This window comes from Ictidomys tridecemlineatus, chromosome 9 (assembly GCF_052094955.1).
Source record: "Ictidomys tridecemlineatus isolate mIctTri1 chromosome 9, mIctTri1.hap1, whole genome shotgun sequence".
Lineage (NCBI taxonomy): Eukaryota > Metazoa > Chordata > Mammalia > Rodentia > Sciuridae > Ictidomys > Ictidomys tridecemlineatus.
The window spans coordinates 142,173,786-142,201,568 of record NC_135485.1 but is presented as its reverse complement, the minus strand read 5'-3'; the positions used below and the strand labels follow the sequence as shown (position 1 = coordinate 142,201,568).

General features: G+C 40.9%; 1 protein-coding gene across 10 annotated transcripts in view; it reads left to right on the top strand.

Moving 5' to 3' along the window:
* The window catches only part of Larp1b (La ribonucleoprotein 1B), a 95,279-nt gene that overhangs the window by 45,143 nt on the left and 22,353 nt on the right, over positions 1 to 27,783 (top strand). For all 10 annotated transcript variants that reach the window (XR_013425525.1, XM_078020685.1, XM_078020683.1 and 7 more), the window contains exon 12: positions 26,173 to 26,296. Coding sequence is in view for 9 of the 10 variants with exons in the window: in XM_078020685.1 (XP_077876811.1) it covers positions 26,173 to 26,296 (124 nt within the window). In the remaining variant the exon portion in view is untranslated. The remainder of the gene's footprint in view (positions 1 to 26,172; positions 26,297 to 27,783) is intronic.

The window sequence follows — 27,783 nt, the reverse complement described above, 5'->3', positions numbered from 1 at the left end:
TTGTATTTGGTTCTATTATCATATATATATATATGTTTGTAGATGGACACAATACCTTCATTTATTTTTATGTGGTTCTGAGGATCGAACCTGGTGCCCCACACATTCGAGGCAAGCCCTCTACCGCTGAGCTACAACCCCAGCCCCTGGCTCTTTTATCTTATCCTTCCCTCCCCCTTTTCTTTATTTTATTCTAGCTTCTGAGTATGAGAGAAAACATTTGACCTTTGAGTAATTTCACTTAGCATATTTTCCATATCCATCCATTTACCAGCAAATGCCATAATTTTATTCTTTTTAAAATGCCATAATTTAGTTTTTTAAATGGCTGAGTAGAACTGCATTGTGTGTGTGTGTTTGTGTGTATGTGTGTGTGTGTGTGTGTGTGTGTGTATGCACACACACATATATACATACATACCACAACTTCTTAATCCATTTATCTATTGACAGGAACTTGTGATGATTCCATAATTCAGCTATTGTGAATTGAGCTGCTATAAACACTGAGATGGCTCTGTAGCTGCAGTATGCCGATTTTAGATCTTTGGGGAAAATAACAAGGAGTGAGATATAACTGGGTCATATGGTGATTCCAACCCTAGGTTTTTGAGGTCTCTGCATACTGCTTTCCAGAGCTGTTGTACTGGTCTGCAGTCCCACCAACAATGTACAAGTGTTCCTTTCTCCCCACAAACTCACCAGCATTTATTATGGTTTATATTTTTTATAATTGCCATTCTAACTGGAGTGGGATGAAACCTTAGTGTATTTTGTTGTTGTTGTTGTTGTTGCTTTTGCCTGATTGCTAGGAATTTTGAGCATTTTTTGTATATTTATTGGCCTCTTTTTTTTTTCCTATTGAGAAGTTTCTGTTTAATTCTTTTGCCTGTTTATAGTTGGGTTATTTGTTTCTTTTGAGTTCTTTGTATTTTCTGGATATTAATTCCTTATTGGAGGAGTAGCTGGTCAAAATTTTCTAATTCTGTAGGCTCTGTTTCCATAGCTGGGCAGGAACTTTTTAGTTTGGCATCCTACTTGTTATTCTTGGTTTTTTTTTGTGTGTGTGTGTGTGCGTGTGTGTGCTTTGGGGATCTTATTAAGGAAGACTGTACAGCGTCTATATGATGGAGTGTTGGCCCTGTGTTTTTTTCTAGCAGCTTTAAGGTTTCAGGTCTAATTCTTAAATCTTTGAATTGAGATTTTTTTTCTCAAGGGTGAGAAAGAGGAGTCGAATTTCATTTTTCTACATACAGCCATCCAGTTTTCCCAGTGCAATTTGTTAAAAGGCTGTCTTTTCTCCAAAATCTACTTTTGGCACCTTTGTCAAATATCAGATGGGCTATAGGTTGTGTGTTTGTCTCTGTGTCTTCAGTTCTATTCCATTGGTCTTCATGTAGTAAGTATTCAGATCAGTTACTGTGATGCCTCCTGCTTCACTTTTCTTGTTTAGTATTGCTTTGGTTATTATGAGTCTTTTTTTTTTTTTTAGGTGGGGTACCAGGAACTGAATTCAGGGGCATTTGACCACTGAGCCACATTCCCAGCCTGATTTTGTTTTTTTGTTTTCTTTAGAGGCAGGGTCTCACTGTTGCTTAGTGCCTTGCTTTTGCTGAGGCTGGCTTCGAACTCATGATCCTCCTGCATTAACCTCCCAAGCTGCTGGGGTTACAGGTGTGTACCACCATGTCTGGCTTATTCTGGGTCTTTTATTCTTCCAAATGAATTTAACAATGGGTTTTTTCCTAATTCTGTGAAGAATGTCATTGGTATTTTGATGGAGATTGCATTGAATCTCTATATTGCTTTTTTGGCAGTATGGCAGATTGGATAATATTGATTCTGTCTCTCCAAGAATAAGGGATGCCTTTTCATCTTCTAAGGTCTTCACTTTATTTCTTCAGTGTCTGATTTTTATTATAGAGGTCTTTGACCTCCATGGTTAGATTAATTTCCAAGTTTTGGTTTTGTTTGTTTTTGAGATTATTGTAAAAAGGATGATTTTCCTGATTTCTTCCTCAACTGAATCACTGCTAGAGTATAGGAAGGCTATTGATTTGTGGGTATTGATCTCGTATCCTGCTACTTTGCTAAATTCATTTATAAGCTCTGGAGTTTTTTGGATCGTCTAGATATCATATCAGTGGCAAAGACAGAGTTTAACTTCCTTTTCTATTTGTGTCTCTTTGATTTTCCTTTCTTGCCTATTGTTCTGGCTGATGTTCATAGGACTACATTGAGTAAGAGGGGTGAGAGTGCACAGCCTTGTCTTGTTTCTGAACTGAGTGGAAATTCTTTTAAATTTTTCTCTATTTGATATGGTGTTGGCTTTGGGATTCTCATAAGTGGCCTTGACAATATTGAGATTTGTTCCCTTGATCCCTTGCTTCTCCAGTATTTTTTCTTAATTTTTTTTGTAGTTGTAGATGGGCAGCATGTCTTTATTTTATTTATTTATTTTTTATTGTGGTGCTAAGAATCAAACCCAATGCCTCACAAGTGCTAGGCAAGTGCTCTACCAATGAGTTACAGCCCCCAGCCCCTCTCCAGCATTTTTAACATGAATAGGTGTTGGATTTTATCACAGATCTTTCCTGTATGTATGTATGTATGTATGTATGTAGATGATCATGTGATTTTTGTCCTTAATTCTGTTTAAGTGATAGGTCACGTTTATTGAATTGTGTATGTTGAAGCACTCTTGCATGCCTGGAATGAAACGGGCTTAATCATGGTGTATTATGTACTTGATGTGTTTCTGAATGTGGTTTGCTAACATTTTATTGAGGATTTTTGCATCTGTGTTCATTAGAGATATTGTTCTTAAAGTTTTCTTGATGCATCTCTGTCTGGTTTTAATATCAGGTTATACTGGCTTCATAAAATGTATTTGGGAGTGTTTCCTCCCTTTCAGTGTCATGGAATAGTTGAGAAAGACTGGTATTAGTGCCTCTGTGAAGATCTGGTAGAACTCAGCTGAGAATCTATCAGGTCCTGGGCATTTCTCTTTTTGAAGGCTTTTAATTACTGTTTCAGTTTCATTACTTAATATTGTTCTGTTCAGCTTTTCTATATCTTCCCAGTTCAATTTGAGCAGGTTATTTGTGTCTAGAAATTTGTCAGTGTCTTTCAGATTTTCCAGTTTATTGGAGTATAAATTTTCAACATAGGATCTGATAATCCTCTGGATTTTGGAGGGGTCTATGGTGATGTCTCCTTTTTTACCTCTGATCTCATTGATTTGCTGTTTCTCACTCTTTCTTTTGGTTAGTTTGGCTAAGGGGTTTGCAACTCTTTGTTGCATTGATCCTGTGAATTGTTTTCTTATTCTCAATATTATTGATTTTGACTATGATCTTAATTATCACCTGTCTTCTAGTGGTTTGGGCGTTAGTTCTTCTTTTTCTAAGGCCTTGAGATAGAACATAAGCTTATTTATTTGTGATGTTTCCCTCCCTGCCTCCTTCTATCCCTCCCTCTCTCTCTCTCCTCCTGCCCCTTATAGTATCAGGGATTGAAACCTGGGATCCTTATCTGAGCCACATCCCCACCCATTTTTATTTTTTATTTTGAGACAGGTTCTTGCTAAGTTTCTTAGGGCCTCACTGAGTTGCTGAGGCTGGCTTTGAACTTGCAATCCTCTTGCCTCAACCTCCTGAGCTGCTAGGATTACAGGCATGCAATGCTGTAAATTCTCCTCATAGAATTGCTTTCATATGGTCCCAGAGATTTTGATATGTTGTGTCTTTTTTCTCATTCATTTCTAAGAATTTTTTTTATTTCTGTTCTCTATTTTTCTTTGATCCATTCTTGATTTAAGAGAGTATTTTTCAATCTCCATTGAAATGACACACTGTTTATGTCGTTTCTGTTATTTTTCATTTCATTATGATATGATACATTGGGTTATATCAAATTTTTTACATTTGCTAAGATTTGCTTTGGTGGCTGAGAATATGATTTATATTGGAAAAAGTTCCATACACAGTTTGAAAGAAGTTAAATCCATCTGTTTTGAGGTGGAATATTCTGTAGATGTTTGTTAGGTCAATTTGATTTATAATGTTGTTTAATTTGGTGATATGTTTATTGATTTTTTTTTGTTTGTTTGATTGACTTGTCCTCTGGTGTTAAGGATATATTGAAATCCCCCAGTATTATTGTATTGCGGTCTATGTGGGATTTAATATCATTGAGTATTTTTTCCATGTATTGGGTGCATTGACATTTGGAGTATTAATGTTTACTCTAGTTATATCTTCTTATTGGATACTAGTATGTAGTGGCTTTCTTTGTCTCTACTGATTTAATTTTTGCTTGAAATCCACTTTGTCAGACATGAGGATATGAGAATAGCTACTCCTGCTTGTTTTCTTGGACCATATTCCTAGAATATTTTTTGCCATCCTCTTGCCTGTGGGTGTCTTTGCCTATAAGTCAAGTCTCTGGTAAACAGCATATGGTTGGATTTTTTTTTTTTTTTAGCCATTCTGCTAATCTGTGTCTTCATCAGGAGTTGAGACCACTCAACATTAGTAAGGATATGTATTTGTGGTTCCCTGACATTTGTTTTTCTGCTAAATTTTATCCTGTTTTGATTCTCATTTAGTGGATTATTCTTCTATTGAACTTCCTCTGTTTGTGGGCTTTGGGAATTGGTTTTTAGTTTCTCTGTGTGAAGTGTATCTTTGAGTATTCTTTGTAGTGCTGGTTTAGTGCTTATGAATTCTTTTAGTTTATTCTTGTCATGAAATGTTTTTATTTCCCTTTTGAATTTGAAACTGATTTTTTGCTGGGTATAGTATCCTTGGCTGACAATTGTTTTCTTTTAGGGTTCAGAATATCTCATTCTAGGCCCTCCTTATTTTAGGGTCTAAGCAGAGAAATCAGAAGTGAGTCTTATTGGTTTGCCTCTAAATGTGACCTGATGTTTCTTTTTCTTTTATGGCTCTTTTATATTCTTTCCTTGTTGAAAACCTAGAGAGTTTCTGTATTGCGGGAAGTAATAGTGACTTTTAGGATTTCATTTCATAATAGTATAAAACAGTAATGCAGTTTCTATGGCTAGCATAAGAAAGTACCACAATCTTGACAATTCAGAACAAAACACTCTTGTGTAGACCAGATGTCTCGGTGAGCTGGTGAGCTCAGCTGGGCCTGTGCTGGCCCTCACAGGCTGTAGACTAGCCCCCCTGCGCCTGTGCTCTTGTCACTCATCATATTTAGTGCAACAAGAATCAAGCAGTTTTTTTTTTTTTCACATATTGGGAGAGTAGTCACTGCTTAAAATGTGATCCATGAGAAGGATGCCAGGGCTATTAAAATGAAGAAAAAATGATTTTTAAAAGTCTAATATTTAAAGAAATGTCTGTATGTTCAAATAATACCCATTACCTAACTGTCTTTGCAGTTACTCCTTTGGGAATGTAGCAAAGTTGAATTCTTTATGGCTGAGTGTAGGGCCTACATTTCTTTCCTGACTCTGGAGCCTCTCATTTCCATGAGACCCTCAGTACTCCTGGCAGAATTGCAATCTCCATCTTTAAACCAGCAACAGCACAAAAATCCATCTCTTGGTGTCTCTCATTTTTCCTTCTATTGCTTCTCTCCTGCCTGCTATTTGAAAAAGTTCTCTGGAAAATCCAGAATCAGATGCCTATTAAGATTTGTGATCTTAATTACATCTGTGAAGTTATTTTTTGCCAGTGTAAAGTATCATGATCATATTACCAGGATTGAGGGATCTGGATATCTCCGGGGGATGTCCTGCCAGTGAACCACAGGGCAGATTTTCAAGAAGGTGCTCCTGACCTTGGGGGAGAATATTATGTTTTATAACCACTTGATGGAAAGACATAAGGCAAGATGTTGAGAGGGAGCATCAGCGTTCATGTGTTCAAAGATTCAATATGGTAAGGTAGTTATCCCCAGGTGGAAAGTCGGTTAAGTTCCAATAGATTTTTTTTTTTAATTTGTTCTAGTTGGCTGTACAAGATAGTAGGATGCATTCTGCCACATCGGACATAAATGGAGTATAACTTCTCATTCTTCTGGTTCCAATAGATATTTTTTGTTTTGTTTTTGTTTTTTAGCACTGCTAGGATGGAAGCCAGGGCCTTGTGAGTGCCCTGCCAGTGAGCTGTGTCCCCAGCCCTTCAATAGTTTTTGCTTTTTTTTCTTTTTTGAACCTGTCAGGATACACGGATTTCTGTTGTTCTAACAGTTAGGTTTTTGGTGGTTATCAGACGAGTGTCAGATGCATGTAAACCTTATATATTCTTTGGTGTATTTTGTAACTATATAAGGGGCTAGAATAAATAAAGATGTATGTACAAAAGGAGGCACACCCAAGTCAATTCATTTTCTCCTTGGAGGGGCAACGTTCTTGCTCCTTGAGCTAAAAGCCGTGTAGGTTGAGCCTGTTTCCATTTGGTTTTGTTTTTGTGTCCAACTGTTTGTTTTCCTTCCCAGTGGCCTGCGAGCTGTGTTGTGAACCTGTCCGGCATCGAAGTCTTTGTTAACGGAGAGATGGGGCATCTTTCCCAAAATTGTGCCAGTGAGCTTTTAATCCCATCCCTCATATTGTTGGCTGGCCTCTGGCTCATGAACCTAGAAATTGCCCGGTTCTGGCTCCTGATACCTCCTCCTAGCTAGAAATCTTCAATTTGAAAAACGGAGAAGCCTTTCCGACCAGTTCCTGTGGGACTTTCTGCCCAAGCTGCTTGTGTAGAAACCCAGGTAGGCCCCTGTCTTGTCTCTAGAGCTTCAAGGGCCTACAGATGTGAAGCCTGGTCGCCCAGGTGTCGGTGCCATAGCTGCCTGTCTCTTCATGTCATTTCCGGGAGCATGGCATGTGCTCTGGTGCAGCGGGTCAGCTCTGTCTAGTACCTCGTGGAGCGTCAGGTGGATCTGCCTTCTCGCTGGCGGTCAAGGCTTCAGTGTCTGAGCGCTCCTTGATCTGCTGGCTTGTCTGCGTGTTTCTAGTCTTGGGATGATGGGGACCATCAGAAGGCACATTGTTGAGGGGCGCTCTCCTGCCTTGACCCAGGCAGTGCTCTGTAGTTACGGGAACCTTGGGACTTGGGAGGTGGCTGTCACTCACTCTGACCTTGCTGATGACTTCAGTGTCCCCTGCTGCCGTCCCCTTTCAGATGAAGGCAGGTCCTTGCCTGCGTTGTTGCAGAGGGTGAAGGGAACTTCAATTGGGAGAGGGTTTGGTCTGTAGATGGGATGGCATAGGATTCATCAGGAGATGGCTGGGAGACAACGTGGGCTCAGCAAGGATCTGTCAGGAAGAGAGTGATCTAAAGGGGCCCCTGACCACCACTGGAGCCGATCCTTTCCGCCTCACCAGAGAACGACCCCGGAGGGAGGCTCCCCGGCAGACCTGGCCTGTTCCTGACCGCGAACCGCCGGCTGCTAGTCTCTCTGGTGGTGCTGTTCTGCGCCAAGACCCATGAGGGCCTCAGAAGGGGTCACTCTTGTCCCCTCTACCTCATGGGGTGGTTAAGAATCTTGAAAACTTTAAATTTTCCAACAGTACATAGGTTGCTGGGTCCCCTCTTCAGTTTCATAGTGAACTGAAGGAGCGAGGAGGAGAAACCGCAAGAAACAAGAATCACCTTGGGCAGTTCTGAATGGTGGCAGGTGGGAAGTGTCTGACAGGCAACCAAGAGTGGACCTGTTTCATGGATTTTCAGCCCAAAAAGTGCCTGAAAAAAGCTAGGATATAAAGTGGAACTGAAGTGTTAGTATTCATGTGGACCTGGCCTTTGGGAACTTATTTTAGGGGTTGATGGTAAATATTTTAGGCTTTTGGAGCCGCCTAGATCTCTAAAGTATGTTCTCCCCTCCCCTCCCTCCCCTGCCTCTCGTCCTCATCCCCTTCCTTTCTTCCCCCCTTTATGGTGGAGGGCTCTACAGAATAGGCCCAGGGCAGATTAAAAATATTCCCCAAAAAGGTATTTTCCAAGGAAAATTAATACCTCAGTGGAGGAAGCATGATTAAAGATGTGGGGAGACACCGCCAGGAGCATTGAGCTGCAGTGACAATGGAAAGAGACACCTCTACCGAGGGGTGGGACGACTAGGCCACAGAGCAGCACTTGGAGCACAGAATAGGTGCTTTCACTGCTTAACTGATGAATCATAAGCTTCAAATTAGGTGAAGGGGAAAGTAGACTGAAGTACAAAATAGACTTTAAAAAGAAACAGTGAAAAACTACAATTTAACTTTAAGAATTCAGTGGACAGATTTACTGGCAGATGAGATAAAGCTGATGATACATAGAAAACTAGTAAATTGGAAGAAAGGTCAGAGAAATCACTCACCATAAAGCACAGAGGAAAAAGAGAAGGTATGTACTTGGAGATCCACAAAGAACAGAGAGAGAAGGGGCAGAGGATCTCCAAGACCTCGTGACATCTCAGTCCCCAGCACACAGAAAAACAAGACAAAACAGGAACCATATGTTTGGAGTTGGGGCTCCGTGGTAGGGCACTTGCCTGGAATGTGTGAGGCCCTGGGCTCGATCCTCAGCACCGAATATAAATAAAGGGGGGGGGGGGATTCATTGACAACTAAAAAATATTTTAAAAAAAGAAACTCATGAAATCTAAGTTTATTTATTTTTTTTAGAGAGAGAATTTTTAATATTTATTTTTTAGTTCTCGGCGGACACAACATCTTTGTTGGTATGTGGTGCTGAGGATCGAACCCGGGCCGCACGCATGCCAGGCGAGCGCGCTACCGCTTGAGCCACATCCCCAGCCCGAAATCTAAGTTTATTAATTGTTTACTTCAGGAATGTGAGGCCAAGTTACCATTAGAAAATGACTTTGAAGGCAGGCGTCCTGAAGAACAGGGTGAGGCCGAGAGTGTCCGCCTTCCCCAGTGACATGCGGGTCATCAGTGGAGCAAGGCGTGAAAAAGAAGAAAGGGTACAAGAATCCCAAAGGGAGCATGATTTGCAGGGATAAATTATTTAGAAAGTCATAGAAATTTTAAAAGAACGTCTTAGAATTATTAATGTGTACCAAGCTAGCTAGATTAAAAAAATAGAAGCGGGCTAGGGTTGTGGCTCAGTGGCAGAGCACTTGCCTAGCATGCCTGAAGCTCTGGATTCCATCCTCAGCACCACATAAAAATGAATAAATAAAATAAAGGTATTATATCCATCTATAACTAAAAAAATGTGACTTTTTAAAAATAAAAAAATAGCATCAAGACATATGGGTCATAAAAAAATGTGCAAGATCCTTGTGGAGAGCATTATAAAACTTATTAAAAGGATATTAAGAGATCTGAACAGGGACGCTGTCTTCATGGATGGAACAAATCAGTATCCTAAAGACATCGGAGCCCAGTGTCTTGCTCTAGAAATTCACGGCAGTCCTCAGTTTTCTTTTCTTCCTCCTCCTCCCTCCCTTTCATCTGAGGAACTGATTCCATAGTTTCTATGGAAGGCTGAAAGGATAAAAGTAGTAGAGATACCTCAAAGAAAAATCAAAAGTTTAGCTTGCTCTACTAGACGTCAAGACTTTCTACAGAGCTGTGATCATTAAAATAATGAGCTGTTGGGATGGCTTGTATAAATAATCTGAGCAAGTAGACAACCAAGAAGAGCTTACTCATATGTAGACCCTGAGTACGTTGCAGAACAGTGGGTAAAGAACACCCTCCTGAGAGGGGTCTCAAGTCGGTAAGAAAGAAAACAAAATGTGAGCCCTGCCTCAAACCATAGTCACGTCAGTTCTAGATGGGTTAGAAATCCAAATGTGAAAGATTAAACGACTTTTCTAAGAAAATATCTCAGTGATGTAGGGACAGAGAAGGCTTTTTCTCCCATAAATATACAAACAAAGGAGGTTACTTATGAGTTTGATATTCAGAATGATTATATTCATTAAGGAATTCCACAAGAAAGGTAGATAATTTAGAAGTCAAGAGAATATATTTGGAATGTATACAGTCAAAAATGATTTCCAGGGGCTGGGGGTGTGGCTCAGCGGTAGAGCACTTGCCTAGCATCTGTGAGGCACTGGATTGGATCCTTAGCACCACATAAAAATAAATAAATAAAGGTATTGTGTTCATCTACAACTAAAACATTTTTTAAAAAGATTTCCAAAATGTGTAAAAAAAGTTTTATGATTCAATAAGCAAATTGAATAATAAAAAACATGCTGTTCCATTAAAAATTGGGCTAAAGATTTGCATGGAGTTTTGCAAAAGTGGTATTCCAGGTGGCTGTTAGGCAAGTGGGAAACACCCTTCCTATGAATCAGGAAGATGCACATTGAAACTGCAGTGAGGTGTTTCTTGCTACAATGTTATCTTCTCAGTACTTCCCTTTCTGTGTCAGCCATTTCTGCTCTGTTTCTTCTTTTCTACTTACTTCAGGTTTAATTTGCTCTTATTTCTATTTTCTAAATTAGACACCTATGTGATTCATTAATAAACTTTTCTTCATTTTACATAGGCATTTAAAGCTCTAAATTCCCCATTAAGTACTGGGGCTGTAGCTTAGTGGCAGAGCGCTTGCCTAGCATGTGTGAGGCACTAGGTTTGATCCTTAGCACCACATAAAAATAAACTGATAAAATAAAGGCATGCTGTCTATCTATGAGTACAAAAAAATTGTTTTTTAAATTCTTCTTTAAGTATAGCTATATCTGGCAAAATCTGATGTTGTTTCTATTGTTGTTGTTATTTTGGTGGTGCTATTGAGGATTGAATCCATAGTTACTCTTATCACTGAAGTACTATATCTCCAGCCCTTTTTAAAAAATTTGAGCAAAGTTTCACCAGGTTTCTGAGACTGGCCTCTGCCTCCAGGTTGGCTGGAATTACAGGCATGTACTTCCGTGCCCAACTTGGTTTTTTTTTGTGTGTGTGTGTGGGAGGGGGAGGTGAGTACTAGGGATTGAACTCAGGGGCGCTTGACCACTGAGCCACATCCCCAATCTGATTTTGGATTTTATTTAGAGACAGGGCCTAACTGAATTGCTTAGTGCTTCACTTTTTGCTGAGGCTAGCTTTGAACTTGTGATCCTCCTGCCTCAGCCTCCTGAGCTGCTAGGATTATGGGCATGTGCCACTGCGTGTAGCTGCAATGCCCAACGTGGAACTGTTGTTCTTACTATTCATTTTGGGCATGTTGTTTTTGAACATTTTGACTCATAGATTATTTAGAAGTATGTTTTAAATTTCTTAAGTATTTGAATGATTAAAGCATACATGCCCATATTTATAGCAGCATGATTCACAATAACTAAACAGTGGAACCAGCCTAGGTGTCCATCAGTGGATGAATGGATAGGGAAATGTGGTATCCCACAGTGGAGTTGAATAAAATGAGGTCATATGCAGGAAGATGGATGGAACTTGACAACATTACGTTAAGGAAAATAAGCCAGATTCATAAGGTCAAGGATTGCATGTTTTCTCTCATATGTATGTGGAAGCTGGAGCAAAAAGGAAAAGAAAGGTGGGGGATCTCATGAAAACTAAAGGGAGGTCAGTTGAGTAGGGGAGAGGGACCGGGGGAGGGAGGAGAGGAGGGAAAGGGAAATACTGGGGAATGATATTGGCCAAATTACATGGTTATATTGTGTGCATGTACAGATAAGTGATGACAGGTACCACCATTATGTGCAACCATAGTGCACCAATAAAAACATGGAAAAAAAGAAAAAGTATTTTTATTACGGGAAAATGCACACAAGCATGTGAACTATTTTGAAATGCATCGTTCAATGTTGGGAGACTTTTGGAATATCTTTAATTTATGGATTTACAATATAATTCCATTGAGGTTAGAGAATATATTTTAATCTTGAAATAGTTCCTGAGACTTACATCCCAAATGCCGTCCAACACCCCATGCAGAGCCGGGCCTCTGCAGGAGAGGGAACCCGTGGAAAGGCCTCTCAAGAGGGGAACTTCTCGGCTGCTGGCTTAGCAGCAGTGAGCACAGAAGCCAGAGCCAGAGGCAGGCCTGGTCCCAGGAAGGGGCCCAGAGCAGGAGCCAGTCTTGGTGCTGTCCAGGGTCCAGGCAGCGCTAGCTGCCAGAGGCCGGGGTGGACATCCCGGGGACCTGGCGCGTCAGTCACATGGGCGCTCCCGGCAGGGTCCTGGGTCTGCAGAAGGGGGCCCGCCCTGCTCCAGGACGCCTCCCTCCATTAGGCCACAGGAGATTCTCCCCCCCCCCCCGCGCTGTTTAAATAACAGATTTGTTTATTTGGACTATCCTGTTAAAACCTATGTGCGGGGCTGGGGCTGGGGCTCAATGGCAGAGCACCTGCCTGGCTCAGGTGAGGCGCTGGGTTCGATTCTCAGCATGGCATAAAAATAAATAAAGACCCATCCACAACTAAAAAGAAAACATATGAATAATTTAAAAAAAACTGTACAGTTTAAATGCACTGGGGACTGGGGGGTTGCCTAGTGCACTTGAGGCCCTGGGTTCAGCAAAAACAAACCACCGCCAAGACTAAGAGCCAGGCCCACAGCATTTGGGATGTCTGCACGGTGAAAGCAGGGTCTAGATGGCAGGTAGGGAAGCTGGCTTGGCCTGGGAAGGGGAAAGTGAGGAAGAGGCCCGGGTGGGAAGTAGCTGGTGGCCTTCCCATGGACGGACTCCCCTCAGCACACCTTGAAACCGGATGTGAGTTTTGCCAGGTAGGGACTGAAAGGAGCTGTTCATCAACGAGTAATGGATTTTTTTTAAAATAGTGACTGAAGAAAATCTTTTGTTTAAAAGACAGTGGACCAGAGTATTTTGTGACCCAGAGTTCAAACTTCCTAGTTTCATAAATGAAAAAGAAATTAGTTTCTGAAGTTCCTTCTACAAAGACAGTGTGATTAGCCATTACTGTGTAACCTGGGTAGTTCCTAAATTCGGACCACTCTGCTACTGATGGAATGCCACAGTGTGTGTGCTCAGATACATTTATTAAAAATAGGTGAAAAATAATTTGTCTTGTTTTAATGTACATCAGCTCTTGAGCAACAAAAGCTTTCTCAGCATTCATAGGTCAGATGAGACCCAAGTATGTGGATTCTGTAATACCGTGGAGTTGGATATTTTTTGTGTATTGGTTTTAGTTGAAAATTTGAGTATGGTCAAAATATTTTTTAAAAATACATATGTTGTTTTATGTACAACCCTACATCTTAATATGGGTGGTGACCTGTTGGCTCTTCCTGTTCATAATTATCTTTTCTTTTTTACAGACAGATTTTTTAAGTAACTTTTTAAATAGATAGTATTCCTCTATGGTTCTCAGTATTTTTAAACATTAAAAGGTATGTTAAAAATATATTTGATTTTGGTTTAAAAAAAAGTATATTTGGTTGCTTTCTTAGGAAAGGACATTATCAAAACCTATTCATTATTTTGTTAGGTTTCTCATCATGTGCATCAACATTTTAGAGGTTGATCACATCAGTGTTATGCATTCATTGGGTAGAATAACAGTGGCATTGGTGGTGCATTAAAAAATACATTGCTGGGGCTGGGGTTGTGGCTCACCAGTAGAATGCTCGCCTAGCATGTGTGAGGCACTAGGTTCTATCCTCAGCACCACATAAAAATAAATGAATAAAATAAAGAGGTATTGTGTTCAACTACAAAATATATATATAACTAGTGTATATATATTCTAAATACATTATTGCTGAATAGGTTCAACTGAATGGAAAGTAAACGTCAATACTCTGGTACTCTAAGGCTGATTTGCTAGCTAGACTGTCAAAGAGTCTTGAAAGTTGTGTAGGAATTAAGAACAAAGAGTAATTATAGTTCTTTTTTCTTTTTTTTTTCTTTTTTTTTTTTTTTTTTTTGGTTCCTGGGATTGAACACAGGGGCACTTGACCACTGAGCCATATCCCCAGCCATGTTTTGTATTTTATTTAGAGACAGGGTCTCACTGAGGTGCTTAGTCCCTTGCTTTTGCTGAGGCTGGCTTTGAGCTCACGATCCTCCTGCCTCAGCCTCCTGAGCCACTGGGATTACAGGCACGGACCACTGCACCTGGCATAATTACAGTTCTTATAAGAGAAAGAGTGGTCAAAATAGTGGTTTGATAAGGTTTAATATAAACAACATAAATGAGGCATTAGTCTAAATAAGAGTTGGAATCCCACTTGTGATAATCCAAGAGTGGGATGCAGTGCTTAACATTTATTTTTTCAATAAGTATTCATTAACAATTGATTATGTTCCAGGCATTGTGAGAATAAGAAGTAAAAAATAAATGAAGAGAAAAATGGGGAGACTCTGCTCTCCCCTTCTCCTTCCACTACTAGACTTCCTTTTGCTCATCTATTAGTTTGTATTTGATTGGTTCTTTACGTTCATTATCTTATCCTTCCCTCCCCTTTCCTTTATTTTGCTCTACATTCTGCATATGAGAGAAAACATTCAACCTTTGAGATTCTGAGTTTGATCCATTTCACTTAGCATGATATTCTGCACTTAGTGGCAAATGCCATATTTTCACTTTTTCAATGGCTGAGTAGAACTCCATTGATATAGTCACCACAATTTCTTAATCCATTCATCTATTGACAGGCACCTGTGTTGGTTCCTTAATTCGCTATTGTGAATTGTGCTGCTATAAACCTTGAAGTGGCTGTGTTGCTGTAGTATGCCAATTTTAGATCTTTGGGGGAAATACCCAGGAGTGGGACAGCTGGGTTGTATGTTGGTTCCATTCCTAGTTTTTTGTGGAATCCCCAAACTGCTTTCCAGAGCGGTTGTACTGGTCTGCAGTTCCACCAGCAATGTACAAGTGTTCCTTTCTCCCCACAACCTCACCCATATATACTGTTGTTCGTAATTTTGATCACTGCCATTCTGACTGGAATGAGGTGAAATCTCAGTGTAGCTTCTTTGATTTGCATTTCCCTGATTGTTAGAGATGTTGAACATTCTTCATATTTATTGGCCTTTTGTGTTTCTTGTATTAAGGAAGTTTGTTTAGTTCTTTTGCCCATTTGTTGATTGGGTTATTTGTTGAGTACTTTTCATATTCTGGATATAGTTTGATGGCATCCCACTTGTTGTTAGTTTATTTTTGTGCTTTGGGGTCTTTTTAAGGAGTCCATGCCAGCACCTAAGTGATGGAGTGTTGACCCTATGTTTTCTTCTAGCAGTTGTAAGATTCCTGGTCTAATTCCTAAAAGTCTTTGGATCCATTTCAATTTGAGTTTTGTTCAGGGTGACAGAGAGGGGTCTAATTTTATCTTTCTACATATAGTTATCCAGTTTTCCCAGCACAATTTGTTTAAAAGGCTGTCTTTTCTCCAAGACCTATTTTTGGCACCTTTGTTAAATATCAAACCGCTATAGGAATGTTTTGTCTCTGTGTCTTCCCTTCTGTTCCAGTGCTCTTCATGTCTGTTGATGCAATACCATGCTGTTTTCTGTTACTACAGCTCTGTAGTAAAATTGCAAGTTGGTGTTGTGATGCCTCTTGATTCACTTATCCTGCTTAGTATTTGGCTATTCTGGGTCTCTTATTCTTCCAAATGAATTTAAGATTTTTTTTCTAATTCTCTGAAGAATGTCATTGGTATTTTGATGGGGATTGTACTGAATCTGTAAATTGCTTTTTGATAGTATGGCCAATTGGACAATATTGATTCTGTCTATCCAAGAACAAGGCATGTCTTTCCGTCTTCTATGGTCTTTAGTATTCTATAATTTTCATTAGAGAGGTTGTTGACATCCTTGGTTAGATTAATTCCCAATATTTTTTTTGAGGTTATTGTGAATAGGATGGTTTTCCTGATTTTCTTTTCAGCTGAATCACTGCTGGATAGGAAAGCTATTGACTTATGGATGTTGATTTTGTATCCTGCATAAACTCATTTATATGCTCCAGAGTCTTTTGGTGGAGATTTTTTGGATCTTCTAAGATAATTTTTTATATATATATTTATTTCTTAGTTTTCAGTGCACACAACATCTTTATTTTATTTTATGTGGTGCTGAGGATCGAACCCAGTGCCCCTGTATGCCAAGCGAGCGCTACCGCTTGAGTCACATCTCCAGCCCTCTAAGATAATTTGACTTCTTCTTTCCCTATTTATATCCCTTTGATTTCTTTTTTTTTTTTAAAGAGAGAGTGAGAGAGGGGGAGAAGAGAGAGAGAGAGAAATTTTTTTTAATATTTATTTCTTAGTTCTCGGCGGACACAACATCTTTGTTGGTATGTGGTGCTGGGGATCGAACCCGGGCCGCACGCATGCCAGGCGAGTGCGCTACCGCCTGAGCCACATTCCCAGCCCCCTTTGATTTCTTTTTCTTGCCCAATTTCTCTTGTTTCAAGGACATATTGAATAGGAATGGTGATTGTGGAGAGCCTTGCCTTGTTCCTAATTTTAGTGGAAATGCTTTTAGTTTTTCTCTATTTGATCCCTTGCTTCTCCAGCATTTTTAACATGAATAGGTGTTGGATTTAATCAGAGGCCTTTTCTGGATGTATGTATGTATGTATGTAGATGATCATATGATTTTTGTCCTTAATTCTGTTTAAGTGATAAATCACATTTATTGAATTGTGTATGTTGAAGCACTCTTGCATGCCTGGAATGAAACGGGCTTAATCATGGTGTATTATGTACTTGATGTGTTTCTGAATGTGGTTTGCTAATATTTTATTGGTGATTTTTTTGCATCTGTGTTCATTAGGGATATTATTCTTAAAGTTCTTATTGATGCATCTCTGTCTGGTTTTGATATCAGGTTATACTGGCTTCATAAAATGTATGGGGAGTGTTTCTTCCCTTTCAATGTCATGGAATAGTTGAGAAAGACTGGTGTTAGTTCTGGTAGAACTCAGCTGAGAATCCATCAGGTCCTGGGCTTTTAATTGCTGTTTCAGTTTCATTACTTAATTTTGTTCTGTTTAGGTTTTCTATATCTTCCCAGTTCAATTTGGGCAGGTCATTTGTGTCTAGAAATTTGTCAGTGTCTTCCAGGTTTTCCAGTTTATTGGAGTATAAATTTTCAAAATAGGATCTGATAATCCTCTGGATTTTGGAGGGGTCTGTGGTGATGTCTCCTTTTTTACCTCTGGTCTCATTTTGCTGCCTCTCACTCTTTCTTTTGGTTAGTTTGGGTAAGGGGTTTGCCAATCTTATTTTATCTTTTCAGAGAACCAACTCTGTTGCATTGATCCTGTGAATTGTTTTCTTATTCTCAATATTATTGATTTTTAACTGTGATCTTAATTATCACCTGTCTTCTAGTGGTTTGGACGTTAGTTCTTCTTTTACTAAAGCCTTGAGGTGGGATTTTTGATCTCTCTACTATCTCAATGTAGGTACTCAGTGCTATAAATTTTCTTCTTAGAACTGCTTTCATACTGTCCCAGAGATTTTCATATTGTATCCATGTTCTTGTTTGTAAGAATTTCTTGATTTCTGTTCTCATTTCTTTTTTGATCCATTCTTCATTTAAGATAGTTTTGTTCAATCTCGTGTGTTTTGTGTGTTCTATTATTTTTCTTGCTGTTGATTTGTAGCTTCATTCCATTATGATCTAGTAGGATATGTGGGATTACATTCATTTTTTTATAATTGCTAAAATTTGCCTTGTGGCCTAGATCTATTTTGGAAAGAATATGATCTCTTCTGGGAAAAGTTCCATGCACAGCTGAGAAAGTAAATTCAGCTGTTTTTAGGTGGAATATTCTGTAGATGAGTGTTAGGTCCATTTGGTTTGTAGTGTTTAAATTGGGGATAGATATTGACTTTATGTTTTGGATACCTGTCTTGTTCATCAATTGAGATGCACCTCTTTTGTGTGTGTGTGTGTCCTTTTATGTGTAATTGTGTACGTGTTCTGTGGCTTCTCTCTGTTGTTGATGTATGGGTAGATGCCACGGGTGGTACCTGAGGTCCCTCTCTGGCCGTTGCTCCCTGGGTCCTTTTTGTTGGTTTGGGCTTTTGTCTCCTCCCTTCTTTGAGTTGGAGGGAATGTTCAGCAGCTGAGTCTCTAACCTGTGCACTCTTACTGTCCCTGTAGGTTCCCAGCACCTCACAGAATGGGCCAAAACAAACAGTAGCAACAACTGTTTCAAACAGTACACAGCGTTAAAGTAAAAACCCAGTTCCTCCTGTGACGTCTCCAACATTAATTACCACCATAAACAGGAGTGGTGGTTTTGACATTTGTCAACAGTGAGAACAGTAACCATAAACTAGATCTAGCTTCAAGCAAACAGCAGGTGTCAACCGTGTCACCCACCGCAGTAATGACTGTATTAGCATCAAGGGTGAGGGCCGGCATTATATAGACCAATTATTTCTGAAAGATGGTAAAAATAGTTATTTAGGGGAAAAGAGATGTGTTCGAAAGTTAGACTTTACAATTTAAAAAGTGAACAGAGGGGGCTGGGGCTGTGGCTCAGTGGTAGGGCACTTGCCTCCCTTGTATGAGGCCCTGGGTTCGATCCTCAGCACCACATAAAAATAATTAAGCAAAAAAAAAAAGCTATTGTGTCCATCTACAACTAAAATTTCTTTTAAAAAGTGAACAAGGAATGCAGAAGAGATATAGACAATGATGTTTATGTGAAAGGAGGGGAAAATGGAAGCAGCCAGGTATTGAGGGAGAGAGAACAATAGAATTGGGTCATTAGCAGATGATGAGAAAGAAAATGAAAGTAATACAAAACCAAATCAAAATACACAATCCATAAAAACCCAGCCCCTCGAAAGACAGTGCTAGGAAAATATAATTACGTTTTTATAATCATAAAAATGATAGAAAAAGAAACATGTATATCCCTGAACCAGTCAGCACAGCCAGAATTCATATGCACAAGTGAGCGCACGCGCATGCACGTGCGCGCGCGCGCACACACACACACACACACACCCTGGAAAGAATAAAAATTTAATAATTATTTTAAAAATCCAAAGTCAGTGAGAATGAAGGAAACTTTTCCACTGAGATAGAGGGTTGACCATATTGGGTGGTCACTGTCTGGCCAATAGTCTTTCTTTCAAATTCTTGAGTCATGTACTAACAGAGCCTGCCAGGGCTCAGGGCTGCTGTTCCCTTCCTGTTTTGGGTTGCTCTCTGAGTTGCCAGTTGGTGTGGCCAAAGGTTGCCGCTATGTGATAGGAGACTCGGCTTCCCTTGGTGTCATTTTCAGTCTTGCTTTCTCTGTGGGACGGCAGTGGCGGTCAGACAGTTGCAGGGCTGTGTTACTTTTAAGGTAAGTGATCCAAAAGGAAAGGAGGCCGCCCCTCATCTTTCTGTTTCCCTTGGTGCTGGCCCGTGGTTCCTCAGCCCTGTATCAGGGTGACGTTGGGACTCGTTGTCAGGTGGGGGTTTGTGACTTGGCTCTTACACGTCCTCACTGTGCCGCTCCTTCAGCCATCTGCCCGAATCAGGCACAGTCCTTTCTGGAGAAAATCACCATCCTAGGCCTCAGAGTTTCAGTAGCGATGTCTGGAGCCCTCAAAAAATAATGGCATATTAGAAGACAAGGTGATGTGAGAGGAGAAAGAGAAAAAAAGTGAAGAAAACAACAGAAAATAGAAACAGACCCACAGGGATCCAGAAAATGGTTACCAAATGCCCTTTAAAGTAGCTGGGTTTTTTTTTAATTTTTAAATAAAATCCAGAGTGTAGAATTTTAGTAGAGAACTTGAAACCTTAAAAAAGAATGAAATAGAAATTCCAGAACAAAAAAATACAATAGCCAAGTATAATGGACAGTTTTTAAAGATTATTTTATTATCAGCTGTTGGTGGACCTTTATTTATTTTTATGTGGTGCTGAGAATCAAACCTAGTGCCTCACATACGCTAGGCAAGTGCTCTACCTCTGAGCCACAATCCCAGCCCCAGTGGACAGTTTTAACAGTAGAAAAACCCAGTGGAATGGAGAATCGCTGAACTGGAGGATGAATCAAAAGGAAAATCCAGTGGGGCCTGGTGGTGCTTGCTTGTAGTCCTAGCGACTTGGAAGGCTGGGGTGGGAGGATCATTTGAGCTCACAAATCTGAGACCAGCCTGGGAAGTCCACCCCCCACCTCAAAAAAAGTAAAAGGAAGGAAGAGAAGTCTAAGTAAAGCTTAGAACAATAGAAAACCCAGAAAATATAAGACACAGGAGATACAGCCCAAAGGACTAACATGCATTTCATTGTGTTCTCAGAGGAGGAGGAGAGAGAGAATAAGGCAGAAGTGATATTTGAAGAGATCGGGCTGAGAGTTTGCCGAAATTGATGGAAGATAGCAGGGGACAAATTCAAGCCCTAAAAACTCCAAAGAAGATAAATATAAAGAAAACCACATCAAGGCCATCATTATAAACACTGAAAACAAAAGCCAGAGAATATGGACAGATTATAAGCATTAGTAGTAAGACTTGCAGCTAATTTTTCTCTGAAATAACGGCGAGGAGAGACAATGGAATAATATCAATTATAGTGCCGAAAAGAAAAGAATATTCTAGAATAAAGGTAAACAAGTTTTGGCAACCAACTAAACAGTTCCTGGTCCTCAGCTTTGTTTCACGACTCCTCTTTGCAGCAGATGGAGAGGGGTGACTTTATGTGTCACTAGCTCATGTTCATCCAGAAAGTGGGCACAATGCCCACGACTTGGGAACGGCCCCGTCAGCTTGATTAGCAGCAGATCACTGCAGCTCTGTGCAGGAATGAGGAGTCTCAGGGGTTACCATATTTGATAACTTTCACTCATAGGTCAAAGTCCCAAAATATACTGAAATCTTTTAAAATAAATTTCAACTTTTGTCAGAACAAGAGAGTATTTCTAAAAATAAGTTCTCGAAAATGACTTAGGAATTTTGATAGTAAAGGCATTACATATAACAGCATTACCCTTTGATCATGTGTAAATTAAATTTAAACACATAGTAATTTAAGTTCTTTTCCTGACTTAAGTCACTTAAGGAAGAAAGAAGGAAAAAATAAAAAATGACTTAGTCGTAGACTTATTGCAGCACTCTAAAGAATCATGGGTAGAAAAGAAAAGGGTAAAAAGAAAGGTGTTTTCACCAAGCCTCATATTTATGCTTAGCTGGGGTCATAAAAGGACCAGTGATGGATTACGTAAAGAAAGGGCATGGGAGGGACTTTTTCTTGCCAGAACAACAGGGTGTTAATATTCTCCTGAGTGGCACCTTCACTTTGCTCTTGAAAATAGAACATTAAAAACCCATGTGAGGCCGGGCACAGTGTCACATGCCTGTAATCCCAGCAGCTCGGGAGGCTGACGGGAGGAGGATCTCCAGTTCAGAGCCAGCCTCAGCAACAGCAAGGCACTAAGCAACTCAGTGAGACCCTGTCTCTAAATAAAATACAAAATAGGGCTGGGGGTGTGGCTCAGTGGCTGAGGGCCCCCGAGTTCAATCCCTGGTACCAAAACCAAACAAACAAAAAAACCCTGTGACCAAAAAATAACCAAATCATCAAATTGTACAATTAAAGTAGGTGAATTTTATGTTATCCAAATTAAATAGTAAATAAGGCTCCCAATAAACTGATAGAAAAATATAGGTGAAAGAAAGCAAATGAAAATGGAGAAAATTTGTCCTCAGTATGTCTGCGCCATGGAGAAGAAGCCTGGAGTAGAGGAGAACGGGAAGAGCCTTGGGGAGGGTGAGTGTGTAGGTAGATGTAAATCAGCATGGAACCAGACAGCAGAGCTGGCGTGGCTCCTGACAGCCAGAGATCAGACAAAAGCAAAAAGACATGTCAGGCTGCAAAGATGGGCTCTTTTTTTTTTTTTTTTTTTTTTTTTTAAGAGGAGGGTGGGGAGAGAGAGAGAATTTTAATATTCATTCTTCAGTTTTTGGCAAACACACCACAATCTTTGCTTGTATGTGGTGCTGAGGATCGAACCCGGGCCACACACATGCCAGGCGGGTGCGCTACCGCTTAAGCCACATCCCCAGCCCCAAGATGGGCATTTTAAAATCACAGGTCAGTTGCCCCAGAGGCTGTAAGTGTTCTGCGTTTGTGTGCCTCTAATGATGCATCCATCAGGTGCACAGGCAAAAACCGACAGGCCTGGATGCGCTCATAGCCATGGTGGAGATTTTAACACACCCCTCTTCAAGAAAGAGCAGAAGGTCGGCAGGGTGTAGGCAGTGTGGACACAATGGAGAAACGTGATTTGTGTGAGTGAATCACTGAAACTAACGCCTGCAGAATGTCCCTGATGTCATGCCACACACAGAAAGGTAGTTTTAGATGGACAGCAGATATGAATGTGAAGAAGCAAATGATTCAATTTCTAGATGATAAGAACATCTACACGATCCTGGGCAGGGAAGGTTTGATAACAGGGACGGAAGCGATTCATAAATTGCACTACATTAAAATGAAATGTTTGTGTGGGTTTGTGGTGCTGGGGGAAGAACTTACTTTCATCAGAAGATACTATTAGGGAGTCAAAAGGCAAGTTCCAGGGTGTACATGGACCTAGAGGAGGTTGCACAACAGCATGAAGTCCAGGGGAACTCACCGACTCCCTCCAGAGGGCCAGCTTAGGGTCATGAGAGGCATCTCACTTACACCCCAGCAAGACATGGATGGCTTATTGCCCAGACATCTCCCTTATGCCTGTCCCTTCAGTACCCCTGCCTGCTTTGCCTGATTCCCAGAAACCCCTGTCTCTCACCCACTGTCCCTCACCCCCGACAGCCACTGTCCCTCACTCCTGGCAACCACCAATCTGGTCTCCATCTCGATGGTTTTCTTCTTTGCAGAATGTCCTATGAGAGGAGTCATAACAGCGTCATCTTCTGAGATTGGCGTTTTTCCGTGGCAGTGGTTCTCAGGGTCTATTCAAGATGTTGTGCATCTGTCTCTACTTTGGTCTTCTTAAAAATGGCTTTAAATTTTAATAGCCGCTAGAACAGTTTGAGGTTTGCAGCAGAGTTGAGCAGAAGATAGATTGTTCCAGAGACCCCTTTCCCCTCAGGTGTAGACACCCTCGTGACCATACCTACCCTCACTCCCCAGGAGTGCGGTTGCTGAACCTGCAGACACGTGGTCCTTTCCCAGAGGACACAGCTGTGTTAGGCTTCTTCTTGGTCAGTGGCTACATTTTAAAAGATGGGTAATACCCAGTGTTGGTGGGATGCAGATCCAGAGAGCTTCCATGTAGAGCTGCTGGCCTTTTTACTACAGTAAGGAGAAGCACACCGCCAGATTCAGCTCTTCCACTCCTAAGAAAATGCCCCACAAAAAGGTCTACCGCTGCTCATGAAAAGTGTTTTTAAAAGCACATTCATGGCAACTTATTTGACATAGCTGAAATCTTGAAGGGACCAAATGCTCATCGATAGTAGAGTGGGTTGGAAAAAGAATCGTGGCATCATACGCTGGGATAAAGCAGGGCTGGACAAATATTATTCGTGTGGGACCCAAGTCCATAGTCTGCATGTGGTCTGCTCAGCTCTGCAGTGTATAAACAAGTGGGCGTGGTTTTGTTCCAGTAGAACCATTGATAAAAATGGACTGTGGCCTTGGGGGCCTGTTTTGGCTGCCCTCTGCTGTGGAGCCATCCACGAAAGTTAGACGCACCTCTGTGGATGAGTCACCTGTGTCATCTTGCATGAAAGAAGTCATAAAGTTCAAAAGCAGGCCATGTCAGCCTTGGTACCAGAGTCAGCACAGTGGTTGTCCTTGGAAGATGGAGGAACAGGGATGGTGGGAAGGAGCTTTTAGGTTGCTAGTACTCTCTGCCTGGTTGGTGCTTACACCTTGCTTTCTTTCTTTATCTACGTATGTATGTATGTATGTATGTGTTTATTGGAGCCAGGGATGGAACACAGGGCCTCGTGTATACTGGGCACTGTCTGCCTCTGAGCTACACCTCCAGCCCTGTGTTCACTTTTGATTACTCACTGAGGTGCATATTTAGGACTTGTGCACTTCTCAGTGTGTGCATGTATGTGGGTGGGTGGGTGTAATATTTTAATAGTTTAAAAAATTAAATGTGTACACTGTGGTCCCATCCCTGGTATGTGGTAAACATACAGTAATTGTTCACTGAATTGGGGGTTCTAATAACAGACTCTGTACCAAAATAAGGGCCAGGGAAGAGTGGTTAATGAAGGGTTTAGCTTGAAGAGCTTATTGAAGACTGTGTGTGCGAGTGTGTGTGTGTGCACGCATGCGCGCATGTGTGTGTTTTTTTGGGATTGAACCCAGAGCATCACACATGTGAGACAACTCTCTGCTGCTGAGCTCCACTCACAGCCCCTATTGAAGACTTTGGGAGACAGAAATTTTTGGTACAGAGGCAGAAACTGCAGTAATATGGAAACGGAACCACTTTCATGCAAAGGAGATGGGTCCTGTCTGAAAGGCCAGCGTGTGCCACACCTGGTGTAAGCCGACAAGTGACTGTTCTTGTCTGAAGCAGTAAAACCATGGCTAGCTATGTAGGGCAGGCTTCTAGGACAGTTTTGTAATGATGATATCTAAATTGCATCCGTCTGGCAGATACTGTTGTTTTTTACCTGCTTCAAGCCCCCGCCCCCCCGTTACCCCGTAAAGGGTCATTCATCCATTATTAGCACTGCGTGGTACAGAGGTAACGCAGGGGTAACCAAGAAGTGGGAGAACCCCTTTTTCTCCCAGGCAGAGGATTGGCTTAGATGGTCTTTGTGCTTGTGGCCAGATTACCTCCAGGGCAACATGGTCCCCACCTCCATAACAGTCAGGGCAGGGACCACCTCAGTGACTGTGTGACAGCAGTTATGGAGCCCCAGAGACAGTGGGCCTGTACCTCCTTTGAGCTAACAGCTCCACCTGCGGAGCTTCCTCGCTGCTAAGCTCCTGGGAGAGGTTTGGAGGTGAGCCTCGGCGCCCTGACAGGTCTTCCATCAACGCAGCCCAGGAGGGGAAAGGGAGCAGAGCTTCCGGATGCGCTGGAAGGCCTCCTGGGCTTTCCTGCAGCTTCCCGGTGCCTTTTATTAATTACTTTATTTATTTATTTATTTATTTATTTATTTTTATTATTAGTTGTTCAAAACATTACATAGTTCTTGACACATCATATTTCATACATTTGATTCAAGTGGGTTATGAACTCCCATTTTTACCCCATATACAGATTGCAGATTCACATCAGTTCCACATCCACGTTTTTACATACTGCCATGCTAGTGTCTGTTGTATTCTGCTGCCCTTCCTGTCCTCTACTATCCCCCTCCTCTCCCCTCCCTTCCCCTCCCCTCTTCTCTCTCTACCCCATCTGCTGTAATTCATTTCTCTCTCTTGTTTTTTTCCCCTTTCCCCTCACTTCCTCTTATATGTAATTTTGTATAACAATGAGGGTCTCCTCCTTTACCATGCAATTTCCCTTCTCTCTCTCTCCCCCTCCCCCTCCTCTACCCTGTTTAATGGTGATCTTCTTCCCTATTCTGTTCTTAGTTGCTCTCCTTCCCAGGTGCCTTTTAAATGCCCCTGCTCCGCATGGCTCTTCCCATTCTATTGTTTTCTCTCTCTCTCTCTCTCCCCCTCCCCCTCCTCTACCCTGTTTAATGGTGCTCTTCCTCCCTATTCTGTTCTTAGTTGCTCTCCTTCCCAGGTGCCTTTTAAATGCCCCTGCTCCGCATGGCTCTTCCCATTCTATTGTTTTCTCACAACCACGTTGCTTTTCCTAAGCTTCTCACCTTCGCTCACATTTCCTACCCCAAACGCTTTTCCTTTCTCTGCATTCTCACCCTGCAAGGGTACCTCCCTGGTGATCTCAATCCTTATACCAAATGTCACTTGTCACATGTTACCTAATAGTATTAGTTTTTATGTGTGTATTTCTTTTTGTCCAGCTTAAAAATTGGGTAGGGTCACAGATTACTTTGTCACACCTGGGGTCTTGTGGGTAAAATGCTCAACAAATAACTAATGATGAGTATTTATGCTCTTATAATGTTTTTAATTTAAGACACTTGTAATATTTTAGGGTTTTCTATGCCTCTTTTAGACTTTGAATATCAATTGTTATTAAGTATGATGCTAGATTCTTTATTATAATATTTTTTAATTCTACTGTAATTAATCCTTGTTTTAAAGGCTCATTTTTTTTTTGAGATTGGTATCAATTATTGTGTGTTGGCAAATCTGTTAGCCAGTTTAGTAATTAGCTTCCTCCATTCTACTTCAGCAAGAAGTTGAGAACTTTAAGAAGCTAAATCTCATTAGTAAAGAGCAGTTTGAAAACCTAACACCTGAGCTTCCTTTTGAGCCAAACCAAGAAGTTCCTGAAGCGCCTTCACAGTCCAGGCAAGGTATGTACAGCTGCATTTGTGTCTGAGTACTATGAAAGCAGTTATGGATTGTTTTAAAAGATTGCTCCTTTTTTTCTTTATTTGCAGAAAAATATTAGATATTTGAGAAAATTCTAGAATTCTAGTACTCAATTTTGATGTTTCATTAGATGAACTTCTAAACCTTTTAGAGACTTATGACAACAGACTGTGAATTTGGGAAGTCAGCTTAGTTGTCAACAGGGAAGGGTTTGAACCCCACAGTACTCTGCCTGAACAGACAGGCAGTCACAGAAGTGACCTGGGAGCCATCGTTAGGGTACCAGACCACGCTCATAGCCAGACCCTTACTGAGGAGAAGGCAGAACTGACTGGTTCTCAATGTATCTGAGGAGATTGTTAGAAATGCTTCTGTTCTCAAAGATTTTCATTGAATTGCTGATCCTTTTGTTTTAAGGCTTTGGCTTTGTGGGAACTGTAAATAGCCTTGGGAGATTCGTAAATTAAATCTGACATTTCCAGGCAAGTGCAATTGAACTTTTTTTATAGCCTTTCTTTACAACTTTAAAACATTTCAAAAATTTACCAGGACAGAGTGGATGATGTCATGATACCTCTTGTGCCCACTGCTCACCTTTCACACCTGACCATCTCCTTCCCAGTTTTGTTCTCTCTCTCTCCAGGCACTGCTCTGCCTCTCTCCCGATGTTTTGAAGCACGTTGTTATCCCTGAGTGTTTCTCTGTCTCCTCTCCTTTAACACATGAATGACACAGTACCATTACCACATCTAAAATTAATAGCAGTTCCTCTTTTGTCCATTTTTTGGATTTTCTTCATCAGTGTGCATATGAGGTCCAAGCCCTGTCATCCTGACAAGGCCCCTACTCTGCAGTTTCGTAGTATTTTCCTCCTTACAATCTACTGTTCCTTGTAGGATATTGCTGAAGAAACTAGATTGTGCTGTGACCTCCCTCACATTCTGGAATTTGCTGATTGCATTTCTGTAGTTTTATTTAACCTGTTTCTGGTACTGAATTTCTATAGCTGCTGGTTTGAAATAGAGGCTTGATTAGATTGAGACTCAGAAGTCTTGCAAGCATGTGACATGTTGATGCTGTTTGCTTATTTAGAGATGGGGGTCTCACTGTGTGGCCCAGCTGGCCTCAGACTCCTGCCCCAGCCCCTGAGCACCTAGGACTACTGTTCCCTTCATTGTCGGCTGTGCTGGAGGGCAGTTCGGCATGCCACCTGCCCACCTCACCAACAGGCTCTTTGCTTCTCTTTCAGTGTCTCTACTTTTTATCAATTTGATCTTTTTTAAAAAGTACTCTATTTTCATTGATTGATTTTTTTCTCCTGTTTTTTTTTTTAAATTTCTTCTCTTTATTATTCCCTCCATCCTGGTTTGGGCCTATCTTGCTCCTCACTTTCTAGTTATCCTTCCTGAAACTTAGATCCTTCACTTGATGCTGTTCTTTTCTGTTATAAGCAGTTAGTACTGCAAGT